The sequence below is a fragment of the Misgurnus anguillicaudatus genome, chromosome 13 (genome assembly GCF_027580225.2).
Source record: "Misgurnus anguillicaudatus chromosome 13, ASM2758022v2, whole genome shotgun sequence".
NCBI lineage: Eukaryota > Metazoa > Chordata > Actinopteri > Cypriniformes > Cobitidae > Misgurnus > Misgurnus anguillicaudatus.
Window position 1 is genome coordinate 23,609,181 of NC_073349.2, and position 17,079 is coordinate 23,626,259.

Sequence of the window (17,079 nt, forward strand, 5' to 3'; positions counted from 1 at the left end):
AGGTTATTGACTCTTAAGTGTTTTTATTAACACATTTATTTAGCTAATTAGGCAATAAATAATTAGATTACTGAATGCTAGTAAAACAATATAAAACTCTATAGGCTATTTGATTGGCTGGAAATGGCAATATGACATTGTTTTTTGAAATACAAGCCATTATTTCTGGTTCATGTTTTTGTTATGTCTGTGCCTTCTTTTGGTATTTCTATCAAAAAATATTTTGGGGTTGTAATATGTTCCTTTGGGATGAACAACTTTGTTAAATAAACTACCTTCCAATTCAAACTCTGTATCTTTTGTTTGGTCATCAATTGTTTTCTCATCTATACGTAGGATAACATTTCTAAATCAGAAATACAAGTAAACTGCAGCGTGAATAAAACTTCTCAGAGAGGAGACGAGCTTAATCTTTCAATAGATGCATTATGAAGCAGTATGAAAGGGGAAATCTGTAACATGACTTCTGACACAAAAGCAGGATTTTGGTCATACAGTATTGTGGATCCACTACATGGGACTGCACTCTTCTGAATAAAATGGCTATTGATATGGATACAGTAAGCAGATGCATAAATACAGAAATTCAATAGACAAGCCTAGACAAACATTTTAAAAATAATTTTGCTCTTTTATGTTCCACCATGACAAAGTCACAGAGCACTAAGCAATTATGAAATTGTTTTAGTAGTTTTTAAAGAAAAAACTACTTTGTTGTAGGCATGAGTTCTGTCATCTCAGTGTTTCTGGAAACCTTTGAGTCCTTTCAGGACTCTCATCAGGAAGAAGATGCGAATGTTTTCAGCGTACATATAAGTTTGTGCCAGGCCTAGGCCTTGTCTATCCATTTACCAAGGATCATTTGCATTTTCTCTCTCATCAATCCCTCAAGCCATTATCAACTGACGCCTCATAAAACTATACATCAAGACGCTTTCTTTTAATGGGCAAGACATGCAAGTATCACACTAAGTCTTTTTTACTGATGTTTTACGCATCAGTAACACCTTTAAATTAAAGTGGATTCAAATTAAGTAATTTTTTAGGCGTTGATGAATAAAAAATAGGGGTGAGTGAGGCACAAACTAACACAGGGGTTAGTTGTAACACAGCCTCCTTACATATTTATATAGGGCAGAGCAATCTTTGCTTTTGGTCTTTTTCTCTTACTGTCAGAAAATGATCTACTGTGAATTTGTGAAAAGTTTTAATGTGATTTGGTTAAGATTTATACTTCAAACATTACTTTCTTCCAATGCTGAACTGTATGTATGTGTGTGTGTTTGTATTCCTTTCAAATGCAAATTCTGTATTGTTCTGTTCTTGGTATGTTATTTGATAAGTCACTGTTAGGTTTGAAATTGTCAGAGACAAAGGAACCCCCATCCCTATAGCTTAAATGTTAACCGCACACTTTTATGTTTATGATGAAATAAATCCACCCATTTAAGAGCATTTTATATAAAGACAATATCAATGTCATATCCCTATAAAAGGAAAGACAACATCTGTTCAACCATCTTCACTTTCAACATGCTGCATCAAGGGCTGACTTTTATTCCTTGTATGTACATTGATTTATTTCTTAAAATATATAATATACATTTTCTCTCATGTAGATATAGCAGATAGCAGTGTAATTTATGTTTAATCTTGTAAAATATTTTATTATGACTGAAAATGTGAGATCTTTGAAAGTTAAACTCAAGTGCTTTTTCCTATTTATATATTTTCAGTATTACTGCTACTATGCCAGCATGGTAAGTACTGATTTTATATGCTGCTGTCAGATGTGCAATATTTATGAAATAAACAACACAAATAAGCTTGAACTTACAATGATTTCCAGAATACACCCTGAATAGCATCAGAGATTGGTGGCATATTAATATAAATATTAATAGCTGAACGATTGGTGTTTCTCCAGCTCTTGGTCTCAAAGTATTTCAGAGCATCGGCAGTGAGAACAATGATGCTGTGATCACGTGTGGTTAGTTACATTTTCTATTTTATTTCTGCAAGGCAATGATATGTTTCAGTGTTTTCCTTAAAACCCATTGTACCTAAAAAAAATAAAATAAATACATTTACTAAAATTGAATATAAATTAAATTCAAAACAAAGTATTACTTATATTATTATTAAAATATTATTAATTACTAAATCTTTTAATTTCTCACCAGATGATGGGAAAATTATTGTGCTCTCATCCAATCATGGCATTATAAGCGATACAGGCACGTATGGATTTGAAACTTGGCCGGTCCATGACACATGTAATGGATTGCACTTTGGTAATGAACGATGTCACAAAGATACTACAGAGGATGTGTCTCAAAAGTAAAATCATTCATCATCAATGAAGAGCTAAGAGAAAAAAATGTATTTCACAAATTTTAAATGTATTACCCTTGTACAATATCATCATTGTATTTTTTGTGTTTCCAGATGTGATGGACTTCAAACATGTACATATGCTGTGGATAATGAAGTTTTGAATTACCAATCAGAAGGACATTCTAGATATCTGGATGTGTCTTATTCCTGTGAGTAGTGTAAAATGGCCACACTGGACAGTAGGTTGATCCTACATTAGCCACAGTACTCTTTTAACATTTGGATGTGTTTTCTGTGATAAGCCATTAATGACCACTTTAATGATGCCCTATATAAAATGTCCTATGTATGAATCCAAAGAGAACAAAGTCAAACTTTATAGCCATATTTTGTAAGATATAGTTTTATTTTTTGAAACCCGGCCTTTATTGTTCTATAAAATATGGCTGTAAAGTTTGATGTTGTTCTCACAGGACTATAGGCCTCAGTTAAATTAATTAACTAATTTATTAAACATGCCTTAAAAAAGACGTTACTGGTGTGTATCTTGAGATAAATCAAAAGCACTGGCTTATTTTTAGGACATTTCATTGCAAGTTATTTTCAGCTGAGAAAGCTCAAACATACTTTTTAGTCTATGACTAAACTTAAGCCTTGTTTGTGAAACCAGGGGTAAATCTAGTGTATTATCTATACTTCTAATTTACTGTTTTTCTTAAGGTGGACCAGATCCAACCCAGAAGCCGTTTGAATGTAAAGACGATGGCTGTAGTGAGTTCTCTTTCATTAAAATTTCACATTTACATTTACAATATCTGCATGGATATAAATGGGTAAATTTCACACCTTTCAACTGTTACAAAATGTCTGATTTATGTTGTGACTGCTTTATTAAATAACTAATATTTATTGCTTCTCCTCTTTTTATCTCAGGAGTATTTTCAATCTGTCAGTTTGAAAAGCAAGAGTTTGGCTGTTGTAAGATTTATGTTTTTTACACTGTTGTTAAAGTGATTTTGCCAAATCATAAAATAGTAATAAGTTATCATAGTAAATATAGCAAAACATGCTAAAATAATTAATCTTACTAAATGGTTTCAAACATATTTTGTGTTGTTTTAGCATCTGGAAGAATGACGGTTAAATATGCTTCCTACGGAAGGAGAAGTTCGGAGATTTGTCCTCATTCTAATTCAAGTCTCACATCTTCTCTGTGCTTCTCAGACCAGACCAGCATCGTGAAACTTTTGTAATATTGATAAACACACACACATACCTGTGCACCTTTCACATTTTCAAGTCTTTACTTTGTAAGATTAATTCTAATATTTGTTTCTTCATTTTCAGATGTGATGACAAATCTAAATGCAAACTGTATGTTTCAAGTTTAGTTTACCTGGATCTGTGTCCTCACCTCTACAAATATTTGACTGTAATGTACACATGCAAGTGAGAATTTTCAGTACTAGGAGTCTTCCTGCAACTGTCTTTTAAAATATGATATTATAATGTATATAGCCTTTCTTTATAGAGCTGCTCACACCTAATAATATACCTGTAGTCTGCAGAATTAAGATATATTTCATATTTTAATTATTTTTCTACATCTAAACACAGTGGTTATTAGATAAACAAACATGTTGACAATTTGGATTAATGCTTGTTTTTGTTTGTGGTAATATTGTATAATTATTTTATTTTACTGTCAACCTGTCAGAGACTAAAGATGAAGATGAGCGTGTCTTCATCTGACACATTTACATGATGGAGACCTAAGTGGTCATGTCAATGTACCTTCACAGGAATAATGTTGTTAAATTTTACCATTGTTTAAAGGTTATTGACTCTTAAGTGATTTTATTAACACATTTATTTTGCTAATTGGGCAATAAATCATTAGATTTCTGAATGCTAGTAAAACAATATAAAACTGTATAGGCTATTTGAACGCCTGAAGCTGGTAATATGATATCATGTTTTTTTGAAATACAAGCCATTATTTCTGGTTCAAGTTTTTGTTATTTCTGTGCTTTCTTTTTTCTATCAAAAATTTTTTTTGGTTTGCAGTATGTTCCTTTGGGGTGAACAACTTTGTTAAATAAACTACCTTCCAATTCAAACTCTCTTTTGTTTGTTCATCCATTGTTTTCTACTCTATATGTAGGATAACATTTCTAAATCAGAAATACAAGTAAACTGCAGCCTGAATAAAACTCCTCAGAGAGGAGACGAGCTTAATCTTTCTATAGACACATTATGAAGCAGCATGAATAGGGAAACCTGTAACATGACTTCTGACACAAAAGCAGAAAGGATTTTGTCATTGTGGATCCACTACATATGGGACTGCACTCTTCTGAATAAAATGGCTATTGATATGGATATACAGTAAGCAGGAGCATAAATACAGAAATTCAATAGATAAGCCTAGACAAACATTTTAAAAAGAATTTTGCTCTTTTATGTTTCACCATGACAAAGTCACAGAGCACTTATGCAATTATGAAATAGTTTTTAAAGAAATAAACTACTTTGCTGTATGAGCACTAAAATGTATAATGTTGTTAAAGTTTTACTTTATTTACTTTTTTTCAGTGCTGGTGCTACTTTATCAGCATGGTAAGATCAAATGTTTATGTTTGCTATCATTAACACTTAATTGTCACTGTTCCTCTAGAGGTTACTTTAAGGTTTACTTTAATATTTTGGATGTAAATGTTTATTGAATCATGACAATCTATATATTGTGAGAAAGGTCTAAGCCTCTACAATTCAGCATCAAAACATTGACAATCCTGCTAAATGTCACTGTCCCACCAGTGGGATGCCTACAGTTACATCAGTGTTTTGCTTTTGCGTATGAATTCTCAACAAATCATGACAAACTATATATCATTGGAATGCTCTAAGTGTGTTTTCATATATCATCTCTCCATTTTGGGAAGAAATTACGTATTGAGAGTCAATTTCTAAAAGGTCACGGGCCCACATGTAGGCCCAATTTGTTTATACATATTTATAACAATACTATAAACCTAAAAAATCTTCATAAACTATATATCACTGGAAAGCTATCAGTAGTTTTCATATTTCAAGGTCATCTGATGATAAAAATAATGTAGTCACAGTTTTTTTGTTACATGACCCCCCCATCCATAGGAATGCATATAAATTTTATATATTCATAACAACACTAAGTTTTGATGTGTTTTGGTTAAGATTTATACTTCAAACTTTACCTTCTTCCAATGCTGAACTGTATGTATGTATGTGCGTTTGTTTGCATTGCTTTCAAATGCTAATTCTATATTGTTCTGTTCTTGGTATGTTATATGATAAGTCACTGTCAGGTTTGAAATTGTCAGAGACAAAGGAACCCCCATCCCTATAGCTTAAATGTTAACCGCCCCCTTATGTATAGGATGAAATAATTCCACCCCTTTCAGAGCATTTTATATAAAGACGATGTCAATGTCATATCCCTATAACAAGAAAGCCAACATCTGTTCAACCATCTTCACTTTCAACATGCTGCATCAAGGGCTGACTTTAATTCCTTGTACGTACATTGATTTATTTCTTAAAATATAAATCTGTTTTCTCTCACGTAGATATAGCAGATAGCAGTGTTATTTATGTTTAATTTTGTTACATATTTTATTATGACAAAAAAGTGAGATCTTTGAAAGTCAAACCCAAGTGTTTTTTTTTCTGTTTATATATTTCCAGTATTACTGCTACTATGCCAGCACGGTAAGTACTGTTTTTATATGCTGCTGTCAATGTGCAATGTTTATGCAATGAACAGAACTTATAATGATTTCCAGATGCACCCAGAATAGCATCAGAGATTGGTGGCATCTTAATATAAATATAAATAGCTAAACGATTGGTGTTTCTCCAGGTCTTGGTCTCAAAGTATTTCAGAGCATCGGCAGTGTGACCAAAGATGCTGAGATCAAGTGTGGTTAGTTACATTTTCTATTTTATTTCTGCTTGGCAATTATATGTTTCAGTGTTTTCCCATTGTACCTAAAAACCCTAAACAAATATTAAATAAAATCATAATCATTATTAAATATAAATAAAAGTTTAAAATAAATTAAGTGTTAAATTAAATTAAATAGTATTATTAAAATATTATGAATTATTAACCTGTTAACCTGAACCCCTGCTTTTGAAAAAAAAAAAAAAAAAATGTCATAGCCAAACTAAAATAGAGTTTATGAAACCTTGCACTAAAGCAAAAGTTTGGTCTCATTTGAAAGCAGATACTTTGAAGTTTATTAAGAAGTTAAAATTAATTACTGTCATAATAAAAAAGTTGTAATAAAAAGCTTAAATAATAAATGTTTAATAACTCCACAAAATATGAAATATTTTAATATTAAAAAACTAAACGAAACTGGACTTTGAGCTATCTAGAAATGAAGAGTTTCGTTGCAAAACGAGATAAATCCATTTTGTAATTTTTTTAAAATAAAACATGTTTATTATTATGTTATCATGTTATTATTTAGTTTTATGGTGCTACTTAGCTGTATTTTTTAAGTTATGAAGGTTTAAATCAAAACAAACCAACTCCAGTTGAATTGAAATTAATTGGAATGCACAACCAAAAAACGAGATTTCTGAGCAATTAACAAAACGGTGGTTATCTCGTTTTGCAACGAAACTCTTCAAATGCACTGCAGATAAAGCCACAAGTCTGATCAAATTCTGTTTCAAATCTGAAGATAATACCTCTTAAACTCTAAATTGTGTTAAAAAAATTAAAACCATGCATGTCATGTGAATTTATTTAGAGAAAACAGCAAAAGGCTAAGCTAATGTTTGTTTTATTTACATCTTCCTATATATATATACACACACACACATATATATATATATATATATATATATATACGCGGTCTGGGAGTTTTTCATTGTGAAAATAATATGAATATTTATCAGCCTATATATATATATATATATATATATATATATATATATATATATATATATATATATATATATATATATATATATATATATATATATATATATAAAACTTTGAATGACGCTTTAGTACTCCTGCCTCCTTGTGTGCGTTAACAGGTAAAATCTTTCAATTTCTCAACAGATGATGGTGACATTATTGTTCTTTTATCAAATCATGGCATTATAAGCGATACAGGCACGTATGGATTTGAATCTGAGCCGGTCAGTGACAAATGTAACGAATGGGACTGGGAGGACAATAGACATGACCAATGTAAAAAGAAATGTTGTAAGGATACTACAAAGGATGTGACTCAAAAGTAAAATCATTCATCATCAATGCAGAGCTAAGACAAAATTTTAATTTCACAAATTTTATTTGTATTACCCTTGTACAATATCATCATTGTATTTTTTGTGTTTCTAGATGTACAGGTACACAGCAATGTGAAATTGCTGTGAGAAATCCAGTTTTCACTGACGACCCAGAAGGAATTTCTAGATACCTGGATGTGTCTTATTCCTGTGAGTAGCGTTAAAATGGCCACACTGGACACCAGGTTGATCCTACATTAGCCACAGTACTCTTTTAACTAATTTACTGTTTTTCTTAAGGTGGACCAGATCCAACCCAGAAGCCATTTGACTGTGGAGAAAATGGCTGTAGTGAGTTCTCTTTCATTAAAATTTCACATTTACATTTACAATATCTGCATGGATAGAAATGGGTAAATTTCACACCTTTCAACTGTTACAAAATGTCTGATTTATGTTGTGACTGCTTTATTAAATAACTAATATTTATTGCTTCTCCTCTTTTTATCTCAGGAGTATTTTCAATCTGTCAGTTTGAAAAGCAAGAGTTCGGCTGTAGTAAGATTTATGTTTTTTTTACACTGTTTTGCCAAATCATAAAATAGTTATCAGTTATCATATATTTAAGTAAATATAGCAAAACATGCTAAAATAATTAATCTTACTAAATGGTTTCAAACATATTTTGTGTTGTTTTAGCATCTGGAAGAATGACGGTTAAATATGCTTCCTACGGAAGGAGAAGTTCGGAGATTTGTCCTCATTCTAATTCAAGTCTCACATCTTCTCTGTGCTTCTCAGACCAGACCAGCATCGTGAAACTTTTGTAATATTGCTAAACACACACACACACACACACACACACACACACACACACACACACACACACACACACACACACACACACACACACACACACACACACACACACACACACACACACATACCTGTGCACATTTCACATTTTCAAGTCTTTACTTTGTAAGATATTAATTCTAACATTTGTTTCTTTATTTTCAGGTGTGATGATAAACCTACATGCAAACTATATGTTTCAAGTTTAGTTTACCTGGATCTGTGTCCTCACCTCTACAAATATTTGACTGTGATGTACACATGCAAGTGAGTATTTTTTCAGTACTAGGAGTCTTCCTCCAACTGTCTTTTAAAATATGATATTATAATGTATATAGCCTTTCTTTATAGAGATGCTCACACCTAGAATAATACTGCCCTACAAACGCAAAAGACCTTAACTCGCTAGAACTGAGAAAAATGACTTTAAAGTTTAGACTTTTTAGTGACTGTAGCTGTCAGTTATTTTGTTCTTGATTTTTATTTTCTCAAAAAACAACAAAATTGATTCAAGATACTTATTCATATGATAAAGGAGGTCTTGAATGTCCCAAAAATATCAATAACTAATTTTCGACCAAAACTGAAGTTACTGCCTTTTGCCTTTGCAGAGCAGAATATACCACTAGTCTGCAGAATTAAGAAATATTTTATCTTTTAATTCTTTTTCTACATCTAAACACAGTGGTTATTGGATAAACAAACATGTTGACATCTTGGATTTATGCTTGTTTTTGTTTGTGGTAATGTTGTACAATTATTTTATTTTACTGTCAACCTGTCAGGGACTCAAGATGAAGATGAGCGTCTTCATCTGACAAATTTACATGATGGAGACAATGTGCAGTGTACCTTCACAGGAATAAAGTTGATTAAAGTTTGACAAATGACAATCATTGATGTCAAACTTATCTTTCAATGCAATTGTACGGTTTGTACCATTGTTAAAAGGTTATTGTCTAATACTTTTGTGTTCATAACAATGGTGTTTAAAATGTTCAAAATTTCTAATTGGGCAATAACTCATTAGATTACTGAATGCTAGTAAAACAATATAAAACCCTATAGGCTATTTGATCTGCTGGAGCTGGTAATATAATATCATGTTAATTGAAAATGTTTTTGGTTCACATTTTTGGTATTTCTATCCTTTCTTTTGGTATTTCCATTGGTGTATATGTTCCGTCTGGGATGAACAACTTTTTGTTGAATAAATTACTTTCCAATGCAAACTCTGTATCTTTTGTTTGTTTATCTAAACTGTTTTGCATGTGGGACAACATTTCTAATTCAGCACTACACAATCCTGTATGACCAAAATCCTTTCTGCTTGATGTCAGAAGCCATGTTGCAGATTTACCTTTTCATACTGATCCATAATGTGTATATAAATTAAAAAAAAAGACTTTACATGTATTTTTCCCTTACAATTATGCTTTCAATTTTTGGGTCATAAAGACCCCAAGGGCCAGTAGTGTAAACAGAAAACGAGGACCATTTAAGGGGTTAAGGTTTTCTGGTAACAACCACCTTGGTCACCATTCACTCCCATATACCTAGAAATGTTTTAAGCTGTAGAATGTCACAAAAATGTTAAATAAACTTCACTTAACTTGTGTTATATCTTTGAAATGTTCTAAAGGCATGTACCCTCAACTTTCTTGTTGTGGATATCACTGTTGTATAGCCTACAGATTACTTAAAGTCGTCATGAAACAGAAGAAGTGATTGTCTTATTTTCCATTGTGACATATGCGACTGAAAAGGCATCTGACATGGTAGACTTGATTTTCAAAGAGAACTGAATGGATCGTTGTAAGTTGGGTCACGTTGCTAATCGCAAGGGACATTAAAATCATTTCCTTTGGTCGTTTTAAATTTGCTTAAATTTTTGTGTTAATAGATGTGATGGAAAACATGATTGTTCAGTTTCTGCGAGTAAGGTGGTTTTGATCCCTGTAAATAACTCAAATATCTGAATGTGTCCTATAACTGTGTTCTAAGTAGTTATTACAATGACTTACGTGGTTATTGTGGATGGTCTATAACTGACTTTTCTTTTGGCAATCAAATTTGTATTAAGCTTTATCGTTTACACCACAATAGCTATTTCCTTGTTTCAACTTATATTTTTTACTGTTTCACAATATAGGATGAATCGAGCAATTAAAACATCTGCTGATCTCTACTATGGAGTTGGCGTAATAAATGCAGATTTTTATTAATTACGTTTTAGTCATTGTGAATCATTTATGTATAATCTGAATTTTTGTATTGTAAAATTATTAAAAACAAGAAATGTTATTAGACTATGTTGAATCGATTCAGTTTAATTCATTACGACTAACCATAATATAATTGACTAAAGTGTTTTTTTCTGATTTGTGGTCAGTCTTTTGTTTCTCCTGAATGGGTCTTAAGTATGTGCTTTCCTAATGTAACCCATATTGTCTGTTCCATAAATTGTTTTCAAATGCATATACTATATTGTTCTGTTCTATGTATGTTCTTTGATAAGTCACATTCAGGTTTGAAATTGTCAGAGACAAAGGAACCCCCATCCCTATAATGTTAACCACGCTCTTTTATGTTTATGATAAAACAATTCCACCCCTTTCAGAGCATTTTATATAAAGACGATGTCAATGTCATATCCCTATATAACAAGAAAGCCAACATCTGTTCAACCATCTTCACTTTCAACATGCTGCATCAAGGGCTGACTTTTATTCCTTGTACGTACATTGATTTATTTCTTAAAAGATAAATCTGTTTTCTCTTATGTAGATATAACAGATCGCAGTGTTATTTATGTTTAATCTTGTTAAATATTTTATTATGACTGAAAATGTGAGATTTTTGAAAGTCAAAGATGTTTCAAACTCAAGTATTTTTTCTGTTTATATATTTTCAGTATTACTGCTACTATGCCAGCATGGTAAGTACTTTTTTAATATTCCGCTGTCAAATGTGCAATGTTTATGCAATGAACAACATAAATAAGCTTGAACTTATAATGATTTCCAGATGCACCCATAATAGCATCAGAGATTGGTGGCATCTTAATATAAATATAAATAGCTGAACGATTGGTGTTTTTCCAGGTCTTGGTCTCAAAGTATTTCAGAGCATCGGCGGTTTGAACAATAAGGCTGAGATCAAGTGTGGTTAGTTACATTTTCTATGTTATTTCTGCCTGGCAATTATATGTTTAAGTGTTTTCCTTAAATCCCATTGTACCTAAAAAACCCTGAACAAATATTAAATAAAATCATAAATATTACTAAATATTATTTTTTTAAATAAATTACATTTTAAATTAAATTTTATTATTAAAATATTATTAATTATTAACCTGTTAACCTGAACCCCTGCTTTTGAAAAAAAACCCGCAAAAATGTCATAGCCAAACTAAAATAGATAGTTTATGAACCCTTGCACTAAAAGCAAAAGTTTAGTCTCATTTGAAAGCAGACACTTGGAAGTTTATTAAGAAGTCAAAATTAATTACTGTCATACTGAAAATGTTGTTATAAAGAGATTAAATAATACATATTTAATAACTCCGCAAAACATATATGAAATATTTTTATAAAAAAACTAAACGAAACTGGACTTGGAGTTATCCAAAAATGCACTGTAAATAAAGCCACAGGTCTGATCATATTCAGTTTCAAATCTGAAGATAATACCTCTAAAACTCTGAATTGTATTAAATGTTTTTTAAACCATGTCATGTGAATTTATTTAGAGAAAACAGCAAAAGGTTTGTTTATTTACATCTCTATTGTCCTATTGTTCTGTGTCAATCAAGGCCCATTAAATTTGAGCATCCAGAAGCCACATTAACAACTCTTAAACTGGAATATATATATATATATATATATATATATATATATATATATATAATAGCACAAATTTCTATTCAGTGTTTTAATCCCTCCGTTCTTTGATCAAGCGTCTCACTTCACGTTCTTTGTATCAAATGCCTTTTTTTTACTAAAAGAAACTTACCTAAAAGAAGCTTTACCAGTCGAAATAATTCCTACAGACATATATGATATCTCCAGAGCATCATGACAGTGTTTACAATCAGCTAGTATGTTAGCTTAGCACACGATCAAAACACGACAGATAAAGGGATTTATAATAAAACTCTCTTCATAACATCAAAGGTCAAGTGCTTTAAACAACCATGCACGAGCTGATTTAGCTTTGGATCAAAAAATGAGAAAGAAAATAAACTATTTCATGCTACAGGTTACGCTCGATTAGCATAGCATTATAACCAGACAGTATTGTTATAAAAAAAAACGGCATAGCGTGAAAAACACAGATAAACCATATAAGTTATAATCTCAATTGTGTTTATTGTCTCCATGCTTCAAAATTATTCTTTATTTGCCTGTTATTAAACAAAACACCGATCTTCACGTTACGGTTCATTGACGTGTCTGAAACCTGACACCTGACCTTTGACACTACGTCTTCCTCTCTGAGTTCCGAGTCACGCTACAATGAAAGTGTCTGGCACAAGAGCGCCCCCCGGCTTCACGGATGAATGAAACAGACTGAGTGTGAATGGCTGCAGCCTGCAGTCCCAGCGCTGCTCATATCGCCGTGCTTGGAATAAAAATGGATTAAATATTACCACTCCCTACAGAAATTTGAAGTAAACCTATACAATTGAATCAATATTTCTGTAAACATGCACAAATTGAGTAAAAATCACAGATGGATGTTGTTGCGTGCTTTCATGAAGACCATGCAGGGGTATTTTTTCAATGACTGCGACTGAGGATCATATTTCAAATAAAAGGTATATACTAAGTTATTAATTTTCATAACTCCGGTCAAAAACGAAGACATTACTATTACTATAGGATTTTTAGAATATAATAAAGTTTAAAAACTGAATCCTAAGTCTTGTCTCTTTTAAGTTGTTTGAGTACATATAAACTAAAAGTAACTTTGAATTAATGTAAATAAAGATCGCTTCAGGACGCCCACGTCCTCGTGTGGGTAAACAGGTTAAATCTTCCAATTTCTCACCAGATGATGGTTACATTATCGTGGTCTCATCCAATTTTGGCATTATAAGCGATACAGGCACGTATGGAAATAAATCTTGGCCGGTCAGTGACGCATGTAACGAAGGGCAGGACGATGATGATGATGATGATGATGATGATGATGATGAGCTCTGTGATAGGGAATGTTGTAAGGATACTACAAAGGATGTGTCTAAAACGTAAAATCATTTATCATCAATGTAGAGCTAAGAGAAAATGTTGAATTTCACAAATTTTATTTGTATTATCCTTGTACAATATCAACATTGTATTTTTGTGTTTCTAGATGTAACGGTAAAGAATGTAAAATTACTGTGAGTAATCCAGTTTTCAATGACCACCCAGAAGGAACTTCTAGATATCTGGATGTGTCTTATTCGTGTGAGTAGTGTAAAATGGCCACACTGGACAGCAGGTTGATCCTACATTAGCCACAGTACTCTTTTAACATTTGGATGTGTTTTCTGTAATTAGCCATTACTGACTTAAATGATGCCATATATAAAATGTCCTATGTATGAATCCAAAGACAACAAAGTAAAACTTTACACCCTTTTGTCAGTGATACCAGGCCTTTATATTTTTTTATACCTGACAAATATGGCTGTAAAGTTTGACTTTGTTCTCACAGGACTATAGACCTTAGTTAAATTAAGATGTTTAAGCATCTTTAATAAACATGCATTAGAAAAAGACATTAATGGATTGTATCTTGAGACATATCAAATGCACTGGCTAATTTTAAGACATTTCACTGCAAGTGTATTTTCTATAATTTACTGTTTTTCTTAAGGTGGACCAGATCCAACCCAGAAGCCGTTTGACTGTGGAAAACATGGCTGTAGTGAGTTCTCTTTCATTAAAATTTCACATTTACATTTACAATCTGCATGGATACATGTAGCCCACCACCGAATGGGTAAATTGTACACTTTTCAACTGTTACAAAATGTCTGGTTTATGTTGTGACTGCTTTATGAAATAACAAATATGAATTGCTTTTCCTATTTTTATCTCAGATATGTTTTCAATCTGTCAGTTTGAAAAGCAAGAGTTCGGCTGTTGTAAGATTTATGTTTTTTACACTGTTGTTAAATTGATTTTGCCAAATCATAAAATAGTTATCAGTTATCATATATTTGAGTAAATATAGCAAAACATGCTAAAATAATGAATCTTACTAAATGTTTCAAACATCTTTTGTGTTGTTTTAGCATCTGATGAAAAAATGACAGTTAAATATGCTTCCTACGGAAGGAGAAGTTTGGAGATTTGTCCTCATTCTAATTCAAGTCTCACATCTTCTCTGTGCTTCTCAGACCAGACCAGCATCGTGAAACTTTTGTAATATTGCTAAACACACACATACCTGTGCACCTTTCACATTTTCAAGTCTTTACTTAAATATTAATTTTAACATTTGTTTCTTCATTTCCTGTTTCAGGTGTGATGACAAATCTACATGCAAACTTTATGTTTCAAGTTTAGTTTACGTGGATCTGTGTCCTCACCTCTACAAATATTTGACTGTGATGTACACATGCACGTGAGTATTTTCAGTACTAGGAGTCTCCCTTCAACTGTCTTTTAAAATATGATATTATGATATATCATGTATATAGCCTTTCTTTGTAAAGCTGCACACACCTAGAATAATATACCCATAGTTTTCTACATCTTAAAACTGTGGTTATTGGATAAACAAACATGTTGACAACCTGGATTAATGCTTGTTTTTGTTTTGTGGTAATGCACAATTATTTTATTTGACTGTCAAGGGACAGATTAAGATGAGCATGTCTTCATCTGACACATGTGATGGAGACCTAAGTGTAAGTTAATGTGCAGTGTACCCTTTTGAGGAATAATGTTGATTAAAGTTTGACAAATGATAATCATTGATTAATTATGTCAAATTTATCTTCCAATGCAATTTTACCATTGTTTAAAGGTTATTCTCTAATACTTTTTTGTTCATAACAAAGATGTTTTAAATTTTCTAAATTTCCCTACATTTTACAATTTACAGTAGCTGATTCACCGGGCAATGAAAACATCCAAAACATCTCTATTTCTGTAATCTTCATGATCTTCATTTATTCATCTGTTTTCTTCATGGTATTTATATACTCTTAAGTGATTTTATTAACACATTTATTTTGCTAATTGAGCAATAAATCATTAGATTAATAAATGCTAGTAAAACAATATGAAACCCTATAGGCTATTTGATCTGCTGGAGCTGGTACTATAATATCATGTTAATTGAAATAAAAGTCATTATTTTTGGTTCAAATTTTTGGTATTTCTATCCTTTCTTTTGGTATTTCTAAAGATTTGTATTTTTTGGTCTAAATATGTTCCGTCTGGGATGAACCACTTTTTGTTGAATAAACTACTTTCCAATGCAAACTCTGTATCTTTTGTTTGTTTATCTAAACTGTTTTGCATGAAGGACAACAGTTCTAATTCAGCACTACACAATACTGACCAAAATCCTTTCTGCTTCGTGTCAGAAGTCATGTTACAGATTTACCCTTTCATACTGATCCATAATGTGTTTATAAATCTAAAAAAGCCTGTCTAGAAAATGATACGTTTTTTCAGTAGCTAGGTTTTTTTGTAATAATCTGAGGAGTTTTATTCATGCTGCAGTTTCTATAACACATTTGGATACACTATGTATATGGGACTGCACTGGTATAAGGGTAAAAACACACAGTCATGTTGAATGTGAATGTGCTCTTCATACAGTGCTCTGACTGGCTGGTGATGAGTGTCAAGAAGATGATCAGTGCAGCGTGAGCAACGTAATAAAACAAATTATCGGCAATTGCTGATTAGGCTACAGTAATTACAGTAATAAGCGCAGCACCCTACATAACCTGATATTACTGTAATAGATAATCTGTTAAATTGAGAAGGTATGGAGCTTAAGCAGAAAATCATTGCACTCATAGCAAATACACTCTGGAAAAAGTTGAATGTAAACACTGATATCAGATACAAGTCATGTCTTAGGTAGATGTAAACAGGCGGGACAAAAATATTTTATATTATTGACCGGATATGGTAAAATGATCGGATCTGTGGATTAAGACTTGCAGTGTCTGTAAATGCTGCCTAAACTTTTAGATTCAGACATGCAGTTGTGATCTTTGTAAACTTTTAAGTTTCCCCACCCTGTGATGGGGACAAGACCGCCTATGCCGAGTCTGAGTCAAGACCGAGTCTTTGAAGGGTCGAGACCGAGTCCGTTGGTTTTCAAATACAGCAGAGTTAACACTTATGTGATTTTAGACAATTTAACCACAAAAAGGCGCTAAAGTGAGCAATTTTCTGTACGTACAGACGCACATGCGGTTGAATGTGTCCGGTCCAACTCCAATCAAATGCGATTATCCCTTCATATTATGCCAAACTTTACAAGATGTAATATAAGTCTTAGGCATGCCCAGAATGTGTCTGTGAAGTCTCAGCTCATAATACCCCACAGATGATTTATTATAGCATATCCAAA

General features: G+C 32.0%; 2 protein-coding genes and 1 long non-coding RNA gene across 4 annotated transcripts; all 3 read left to right on the forward strand.

The window, feature by feature from the left end:
- The first annotated feature begins 1,477 nt into the window (after positions 1 to 1,477).
- LOC129430465 (L-rhamnose-binding lectin CSL3-like) lies at positions 1,478 to 10,605 on the forward strand. Of its 2 annotated transcripts, none has more exons than XM_073875451.1 (9): positions 1,478 to 1,564; positions 1,737 to 1,760; positions 1,928 to 1,990; positions 2,184 to 2,340; positions 2,449 to 2,546; positions 7,933 to 7,983; positions 8,146 to 8,190; positions 8,332 to 8,458; positions 8,653 to 10,605. In XM_073875451.1, the coding sequence occupies exons 1-9, from the start codon at positions 1,534 to 1,536 to the stop codon at positions 8,756 to 8,758; spliced, it is 702 nt and encodes a 233-aa protein (XP_073731552.1). In that variant the 5' UTR covers positions 1,478 to 1,533; the 3' UTR covers positions 8,759 to 10,605. The 2 variants fall into 2 exon arrangements, with proteins under 2 accessions (XP_073731552.1, XP_073731553.1); XM_073875452.1 differs by lacking the exons at positions 7,933 to 7,983; positions 8,146 to 8,190; positions 8,332 to 8,458; positions 8,653 to 10,605 and adding exons at positions 3,058 to 3,108; positions 3,271 to 3,315; positions 3,460 to 3,586; positions 3,685 to 4,528.
- Positions 10,606 to 10,668: 63 nt separating this feature from the next.
- On the forward strand, positions 10,669 to 11,654 carry LOC129430471 (uncharacterized). The gene is made up of 3 exons (XR_008639540.2): positions 10,669 to 11,222; positions 11,402 to 11,425; positions 11,592 to 11,654. It is a non-coding gene; the product is annotated as an uncharacterized lncRNA (long non-coding RNA).
- Positions 11,655 to 13,068: 1,414 nt separating this feature from the next.
- LOC129430464 (L-rhamnose-binding lectin CSL3-like) lies at positions 13,069 to 15,962 on the forward strand. Its single transcript, XM_073874822.1, has 9 exons — positions 13,069 to 13,107; positions 13,479 to 13,738; positions 13,846 to 13,940; positions 14,353 to 14,403; positions 14,579 to 14,623; positions 14,774 to 14,903; positions 15,004 to 15,105; positions 15,338 to 15,391; positions 15,589 to 15,962. Exons 1-8 carry the CDS (start codon positions 13,069 to 13,071, stop codon positions 15,351 to 15,353), a joined length of 738 nt encoding a protein of 245 aa, XP_073730923.1. The 3' UTR covers positions 15,354 to 15,391; positions 15,589 to 15,962.
- Positions 15,963 to 17,079: the final 1,117 nt, after the last annotated feature.

Excerpts from the sequence above, each read along its gene's own strand:
- LOC129430465 (XM_073875451.1), top strand. The coding sequence starts at position 1,534 with ATGCTGCATCAAGGGCTGACTTTTATTCCTT. Across the intron at positions 1,565-1,736 it reads AGGGCTGACTTTTATTCCTT|TATTACTGCTACTATGCCAG; the intron begins GTATGTACATTG and ends ATATATTTTCAG. Across the intron at positions 8,191-8,331 it reads AAAGCAAGAGTTCGGCTGTA|CATCTGGAAGAATGACGGTT; the intron begins GTAAGATTTATG and ends GTGTTGTTTTAG.
- LOC129430464 (XM_073874822.1), top strand. The coding sequence starts at position 13,069 with ATGGCTGCAGCCTGCAGTCCCAGCGCTGCTCATATCGCC. Across the intron at positions 14,404-14,578 it reads CTGTGGAAAACATGGCTGTA|ATATGTTTTCAATCTGTCAG; the intron begins GTGAGTTCTCTT and ends TTTTTATCTCAG. Across the intron at positions 14,904-15,003 it reads ACCAGCATCGTGAAACTTTT|GTGTGATGACAAATCTACAT; the intron begins GTAATATTGCTA and ends TTCCTGTTTCAG.